This window comes from Scyliorhinus torazame, chromosome 12 (genome assembly GCF_047496885.1).
Source record: "Scyliorhinus torazame isolate Kashiwa2021f chromosome 12, sScyTor2.1, whole genome shotgun sequence".
In the NCBI taxonomy this organism is placed as follows: domain Eukaryota; kingdom Metazoa; phylum Chordata; class Chondrichthyes; order Carcharhiniformes; family Scyliorhinidae; genus Scyliorhinus; species Scyliorhinus torazame.
Genome location: NC_092718.1, coordinates 9,707,202 through 9,715,446, shown reverse-complemented (window position 1 = coordinate 9,715,446; position 8,245 = coordinate 9,707,202). Strand labels below are relative to the sequence as shown.

General features: G+C 53.4%; 1 protein-coding gene across 1 annotated transcript in view; it reads left to right on the top strand.

The window, feature by feature from the left end:
* The first annotated feature begins 3,842 nt into the window (after positions 1-3,842).
* The window catches only part of frmd5a (FERM domain containing 5a), a 352,980-nt gene continuing 348,577 nt past the window's right edge, over positions 3,843-8,245 (top strand). The window contains 1 exon segment of the mRNA XM_072470394.1: positions 3,843-4,130. Coding sequence (XP_072326495.1) covers positions 4,029-4,130 — 102 coding nt within the window. The 5' untranslated portion in view covers positions 3,843-4,028.

The following is an 8,245-nucleotide window of genomic DNA, read 5'->3' as shown; positions in this document are numbered from 1 at the left end:
GAGTAAGCCGTGTGGGAGGGATCTTTGATTATACTGCCCGCTTTCCCCAGGCAACGGGAGGTGTAGATGGAGTCAATGGATGGGAGGCAGGTTCGTGTGATGGAGTGGGCGGTGTTCACGACTCTCTGAAGTTTCTTGCGGTCCCGGGCTGAGCAGTTGCCATACCAGGCTGTGATGCAGCCAGATAGGATGCTTTCTATGGTGCATCTGTAAAAGTTGGTAAGAGTCAGTGTGGACATGCCGAATTTCCTTAGTTTCCTGAGGAAATATAGGCGCTGTTGTGCTTTCTTGGTGGTAGCGTCGACGTGGGTGGACCAGGACAGATTTTTGGAGATGTGCACCCCTAGGAATTTGAAACTGAAAACTATCAAATTCTACGGGGAAGTCGTCCGGGCCCGAGGCCTTGCCCGTCTGCATGTCTGCTAGCCCCCTGACTACCTCCTCCAACCCAATCGGGGCACCCATTCCCTGCACCCGCTCTGCCTCCACCCTTGGGAACCTCAACCGGCCCATGAACCGCCTCATCCCTTCCCCCTCCCCGGGGGGTTCCGACTTGTATAACCTCCCGTAGAACTCCCTGAAGACTTCATTGACCCTCTCTGGGCTCAGCACCATGTTGCCTTCCCTATCCCGCACTCCCCCAATCTCTCTGGCCGCCTCCCTCCTGCGCAGCTGGTGCGTCAGCATCCTACTCGCCTTCTCCCCATACTCATAAACTGCCCCCTTCGCTTTCCTCAGCTGCACCTCCGCCTTCCCCGTGGACAGCAGGTCAAACTCCGCCTGTAATTTCCGGTGCTCGTTCAACAGCCCCCCTCTGGGGCCTCCGCGTACCTCCTGTCTACCCTGAGTATCTCTCCTACCAGTATCTCCCTCTCCGCCTTCTCCTTCTTCTCTCTGTGGGGCCTAATGGAGATTAACTCTCCCCGAATGACCGCCTTCAGAGCCTCCCAAACCACTGCCACTGTCACCTCTCCTGTGTCATTCGCTCCCACATAATTCTCAATACTCCTCCTTATCCGCCCGCACACCTCTTCGTCCGCCAGCAGCCCCACATCCAGTCGCCAGAGAGGGCGCTGACCCCGTTCCACCCCAGTCGCAGGTCCACCCAGTGCGGGGTATGGTCCGAGACCGCAATGGCCGAGTATTCTACCCCCTCCACCCTCGGGATTAACGCCCTACTCAACACAAAGAAGTCTATTCGCGACTAGACTTTATGGACATGGGAGAAAAAGGAAAACTCCTTCGTCCTTGGCTGCGTAAACCTCCAGGGGTCCACTCCCCCCATCTGGCCCATGAACTCCCACAAGGCCCTGGCCACCGCCGGCCTCTTTCCTGTTCTGGACTTGGAACGATCCAAGCTCGGATCCAAGACCGTATTAAAGTCCCCTCCCATAATCAGGTGACTTATCTCCAAGTCCGGGATCCTACCCAACAAGCGCCTCATAAAGTCCACATCGTCCCAGTTCGGGGCATATACATTCACTAACACCACCCAGGCCCCCTGCAGCTTGCCACTCACCATTATATACCTGCCTCCCTTACCCGCCACGATGCTCCCCACCTCAAATGCCACTCGTTTCCTGACCAGAATAGCCACTCCTCTGGTCTTTGAGTCTAACCCCGAGTGAAACAGCTGTCCCACCCATCCTTTCCTCAGCCTCGTCTAGTCCGCGAGCTTTAAGTGCGTCTCTTGCAACATGGCCACGTCCGCCTTCAACCCCTTCAAATGCGAGAACACGCGGGACCGCTTGACCGGCCCATTCAGGCCCCTCACGTTCCACGTGATGAGCCTGGTCGGGGGGCGGGGGGGTGGGGGGGGGGGTGTAACCAAACCCCATCCCGCCAACTAGCCATCTCCCTTTTTCGGCCAACCGCGTGCCCCCGCCTCCCTCCTCCAGCTGTCCCCCCGGCGACCCCCTCGCCCGATTCTCCATCCATAACCCTCACCTGGCTCCCCTTAAGTCAGCAAAGCAGCACCCCTCCCCCCCAAAACTCCCCGCACGCACCCCCCCACCCCCCTGCCAAGCATCCGCTTAGCTCTGGTTTCCCCCCCTTTGTGCTTCCGTGAGTCAGCTCACCCATGCTGACCCCGGCCGCTCCCGCCTCTATATACCAACCCTTAACTTGTTGCCTCCTTCGGGCCGCCCTATCCCCCCTCCCCCGCAGGGTAGAGGGGCAAGCGCCATCTGGGACCTCCCCGTGTGCCGGACAGCCCGTCCCGGGCGTTTCCCACCTCCTAGCACCGAACACCTGGAAAACAAAACACCTGGAAAACAAGCAAAACAAACAACAAAACCCCCAACCAAACTAGGGCAGACGTGCCCATAAACTTATGCTTTACCCGCCGTCCTCCCCTCGGTCCCACCCCACCCGCACATTTCACCCCCATACAACAGTCCCTTAGTTCAGGTCCGGCTTCTCCTGCCTGATGAACGACCACGCCTCGTCTGGGGTATCAAAATAGTGATGCCTGTCCTGGTATGTTACCCACAGTCTCGTCGGGTGCAGGAGCCCAAACTTCACCCCTTTACCGTGGAGGACCGCCTTCGCCTGGTTAAAACCTGCATGCCTCCTCGCCAGCTCAGCTCCCAGGTCCTGGTAAATTCGGATCTCCCCATTCTCCCACTTACTGCTCCGCTCTTTCTTCGCCCACCGTAGGACTCGCTCCCGGTCTGCCAAGCGCTGAAACCGTATCACCATCGCCCTCGGTGGCTCGTTTACCCTCGGCTTTCTGGCGCGAACCCTGTGCGCCCCATCCAGCTCCAAGGGCCGCGGGAAGGCCCCCGCGCCCATCAGCGTCCCCAATATTGTGGCCACGTACGTGCTCGCGTCCGCCCCCTCCGCTCCTTCGGGAAGGCCCAGGATCCGCAGATTGTGGCTCCGAGACCTGCACTCGAGGTCCCCCAGCCTCTCCTGCCGTCTCTTATGGAGCGCCTCGTGTGCCTCCACTTTCACTGCCAGGCCCAGGATCTCGTTCTCATTCTCCGCCACCTTCCTCCTCGCCTCCTTGATCTCCTTCTCCTGCGCCTTCTGGGTCACCACAATTCTCTCCATGGAGGCCAGCATCTCCGTTTTCAGCTCCATGAAGCAGTTTTTAAGGAGCTCCTGCTGTTCTCTGGGCCACTGGGCCCACACCTCCCGATCCTCTCCGGCCGCCATTTTGTCCTCCCGGACCTTCTCGACCTTCTTCCCCGTGTTCGCGCGTCTGCCGGCTCCGCTCTTGGTCCTCTCCATGCCCCAGCTGGGCGGGGGGGCTCTCCCACGTCTGTTCCCACGCCGGTACAGCGGCCCGAAACACCGATCCCGACGGGAGCTGCCGTTCGCGTGACTTAGCAGGTCATGGCCGCTACTGGAAGTTCGTAAGAACACTGTTCACGACGCCCTATGTTGCTCTTGCTCATGTATTTGCTTTGTTTGGCCCCTTGTTCTGCACTGTAACCAATGACTGTTTGTCGATGTACCATTTGTCAATGTTCTCTGTCGATTATTCTTTTTGTCTACTGTATTCCCTCGGCCGCAGAAAAATACTTCTCACTGTACTTTGGTACATGTGACAATAAATCAAATCAAATCCCTCCGCCACTCAGTCCCTGCCCCCTCTCACCGCCGATTGGAGAGCCCCAGACACACCCACCTCTCCCCCTATTGGTGGGGGCTCACGCCAATCGCAGCGAGCCCGGTGCTGATTGGTGAAGTGGGGTGTCAGCCACATCTGGGGTCCTTCCCCCACACCTGGCCCCGCCCCAACCCCATGCCACGCCCATGGCTCCTCCCCATGGCCCCGCCCCCTCCTTCCCAATCCCCCCCCCCCCCCCCCTCTGCCTGGGTACTCGGGCCGCGCCACTCGCTGCGATGCGGGAGCCGGAGCGGCAGAGCGGCGATGAGGAGTCAGCGCTGCGGCTCAGAGCCCAGTGATCCCGGCGGCAGGAGGGGGGATCCGGGTAACACCCCCTGAGTCTGTGTAGATATATTTAACTAGCAGCCCCTTGCCTCCTGTCTGCTCCAGCAGCCCGCGGGAGGGGGGGAAGATGCTGAGCCGGCTGCGGAGCGGCAGCATCAGGAACCTGGACCGGGAGTTTGACTGCACCGTCAGGCTGCTGGACGACTCGGAATATTCCTGCAGCATCCAGGTTAGTGCCATCCCGGGAGCTGGCACCAGGACAGTGTCGCCTCTGATTGAGCCTCAAAGCTGCCAGCCAGCCCTGTGTGTGTGTGGGTGAGACCCACTTTGCACCCTCTCTGTCACTGCACCTTGTGCTGTGTGTGTGTGTGTGGGTGAGACCCACTTTGCACCCTCTCTGCCACTGCACCTTGTGCTGTGTGTGTATTTGGGAATTGGTTATTATGTGTGTTACACCCCAGCTTGTGTTGGCCAAGTGCAATTGAATGAAATGATGCTCATCTGAAGCCTGGTTATATTTAGGAGGAATATGCTGAACTTTTCTGTTAGAATGTTGGTCTGCAAACCATCCTCCTGATGGTTGTTTTAATGATTTTTTTTCTACTAACGTGGGTCTACCGTTTTGCTTCTGAGCCGAACACTCACGCTGTGGGAGAAGAAATTCGCTTATGTCAATTGGCATCGGTATAAAATGCATCTCTTGTAGCAACGATCAGTCGGTTCTCTCTCTCTCTCCTTGTCTGGCTGTACATAACAAAGAAATAGGAAGGAAGCTCTTATCGCAGTGCTAGGGAATGGTGAGGTGTTTGGAACAGGGGCAATTCCTGGCATTTCACAGGTAATTCCAAGCAAATCCCATCAAGGTGAATAGGATATCTTGGATTTTCAAGTGTGGTGATTCCAATCCTGGGACATAAAAAGGATGCGTTTCTCCCTGAATGTCTGTCTCCTCTACATGCTAATTTAAGACAACTGCTAGCACCGTGATTGTATGTACCCCATACTAATCCTGGTAAAATACAACATGTGTGTCTTTATATTAATACTGTGATGATTGTCCATCCACAATCTTTTTCCTCCTCATCCTTCCCACAAAGAAGCAGATGGAAGCCGGGAGATTCATGAATGAACACGAGTGGGCTGCTTTACCCCAAATTATTTTGGTGAGGAAACTTTTCCTCCGAGTAATGAGTATTACACATGTGCCCACTGATAGAGGTAGGATCCGTACGTTTCTGCATTAAAGAAGCATTCTTGCTGATTGAAGCATTTTGCATACCGTTTAACCAGGTGGTGCACATTAACCCTCTTGAGTACTGAATGTCTTTTGAAATGAAAATGAAAATCGCTTATTGTCACAAGTAGGCTTCAATGAAGTTACTGTGAAAAGCCCCTAGTCGCCACATTCCAGCACCTGTTCGGGGAGGCTGTTACGGGAATTGAACCCGCGCTGCTGGCCTGCCTTGGTCTGCTTTAAAAGCCAGCGATTCAACCCAGTGTGCTAAACCAGCCCCTTGAGCTTGTACATTTGTAACTGACATTGATCAAAACTGCAGCTGCAAACGATTAGAATCTTGAATAAAAATTAGGTGGAAGGTTGTGTGTAAGAGTTGGTGCAGTGGCACATCAGGTTTGTGGCTGTCCATGTGGAGTTTGCACATTCAGGGGAGAGTCCGCGTGGGTCTCACCCCACAACCCAGAGATGTGCAGGGTCGGTGGATTGGCCAAGCTAAATTCCCCTAACAGAGGATTTTAAAGCTGTCAAGATTTTTTTATTCCTCCACGGGACATGGCGTCACTGACTAGGCTGGCATTTATTACCCTGCCCTCATTGCCCTTGAGAAGGTGATGGCGAGCCGCCTTCTTGACCCGCTGCAGTCCGTGTGGTGGAGGTGCACCCACAGTGACGTGAGCGAGCGGGTTGCAGGATTCCAGCAACACTGAATACAGGCAATATATTTCCAATCAGGATAGTGTGTGGTTTGGATCGATGGAGTTCCAACACCATTTATATAGCAACTTTAAAATGGTAAATCGTCCCAAGGTGCTTGACAAGAGGCTTATCGAACAAAGTTTGACACTGAACCAGATATTAGCATAGGTGAGCAAAAGCTTAGTTCAAGAGGTAGGTCTTAAGGAACATCTTAAAGGAGGCGAGAGAGAATCAGGGAGGTTTAGGGAGAGAATTTCGGAGCTTTGGAATTAAATAGCTGAAAGCAAAGCAGCCATTGGTGGAATGATTAAAATTAGGGATGCAAGGAAGTCCACAATCAGGAGGTATCAGAGATCCCGGAGGGTTAGAGGGCTGGAGGAGGTTACAGAGATAGGGAGGGTTGTAGGGCTGGAGGGAGTTGCAGAGATAGGGAGGGTTGTAGGGCTGGAGGAGATTGCACAGATAGCGAGGTTGTAGGGCTGGAGGGGGTTGCAGAGATAAGGAAGGTTATAGAGCTGGAGGAGATTGCAGAGATAGGGAGGGTTGTAGGGCTGGAGGAGATTGCAGAGATAGGGAGGGTTGTAGGGCTGGAGGGGGTTGCAGAGATGGGGAGGGTTGTAGGGCTGGAGGAGATTGCACAGATAGCGAGGTTGTAGGGCTGGAGGAGATTGCAGAGATAGGGAAGGTTATAGGGCTGGAGGAGATTGCAGAGATAGGGAGGGTTGTAGGGCTGGAGGAGATTGCAGAGATAGGGAGGGTTGTAAGGCTGGAGGGGGTTGCAGAGATGGGGAGGGTTGTAGGGCTGGAGGAGATTGCACAGATAGCGAGGTTGTAGGGCTGGAGGAGATTGCAGAGATAGGGAAGGTTATAGGGCTGGAGGAGATTGCAGAGATAGGGAGGGTCGTAGGGCTGGAGGAGATTGCACAGATAGCGAGGTTGTAGGGCTGGAGGAGATTGCAGAGATAGGGAAGGTTATAGGGCTGGAGGAGATTGCAGAGATAGGGAGGGTTGTAGGGCTGGAGGAGATTGCAGAGACAGGGAGGGTTGTAGGGCTGGAGGGGGTTGCAGAGATGGGGAGGGTTGTAGGGCTGGAGGGGGTTGCAGAGATAGGGAAGGTTATAGGGCTGGAGGAGAAGTTGGAAAGATGAATGCAGCCCACTGGGCAATGTGGTATCTCCTCTGAGAACACTGGAATAGGCTATTCAGTGCCTGGAACTTAAATCCACCATTCAATCATATCTTGACTGATCTGTATCTTATCTCTCCAACGTTCTTGGCTTCGTATCCTCTTACACCCTGGCGAATGAAAATCTATTGATTTCAGATTTAAAATGACTAATTGAGTGAGCATTTACTTTTTTGCTGAAGAGAGTACTATACTTCTACACACTTTTTACATGAAGATGTTTCCTGTCTCTATTTAATGGTTATGTTCACTTCGCTAGCAGAAAACATTTCTCCCTATCTTTCCTATCCATTCCTTTCAAAATGCTAAAATCCTCAATCTCATCACCCTTAACCATTTGTATTCTTGGCAACGCAAGCCTAGTTTACATAGTTTCTCCATAAAACCTGATTCTGGAGCCCTAATAATATTCTGGTTATTCTGTGCTGCCCCCCGCCCCCCCCCCCCCCCCCCCCCCCCCCTCCATGCCTAGGCAGCACACAATATCCCAGAAATGGACTAATCAGGGCTTTGTGTCATCCGAGCAAAAGTTCCATCCATTCATATTCTAGCCCACTGATTCTTTTGTACCTGACTGCGCACCTCAATCTCTGCGGATCTCTACAACTTCACTACTCAACTAATACTCCCGATATTCAGGACGCCAAAGCATGTAATGAGGCAGTGGGGAAGGGAACACTGACAAAGGAGAGTATTTGCAGGCACGGAGATGGGTTGAAGTGTGTATACTTCAACGGAAGAAGCATCAGGAATAAGGTGGGTGAACTTAAGGCATGGATCGAAACTTGGGACTACGATGTGGTGGCCATCACGGAAACTTGGATAGAAGAGGGGCAGAAATGGTTGTTGGAGGTCCCTGGTTATAGATGTTTCAATAAGATTAGGGAGGGTGGTAAAAGAGGTGGGGGGGTGGCATTATTAATTAGAGATAGTATAACAGCTGCAGAAAGGCAGTTCGAGGAGTATCACCCTATTGAGGTAGTATGGGTTGAAGTCAGAAATAGGAAAGGAGCAGTCACCTTGTTAGGAGTTTTCTATAGGCCCCCCAATAGTAACAGAGATGTGGAGGAACAGATTGGGAAACAGATTTTGGAAAGGTGCAGAAGTCACAGGGTAGTAGTCATGGGCGACTTTAACTTCCCAAATATTGAGTGGAAACTCTTTAGATCAAATAGTTTGGATGGGGTGGTGTTTGTGCAGTGTGTCCAGGAAGCTTTTCTAACAC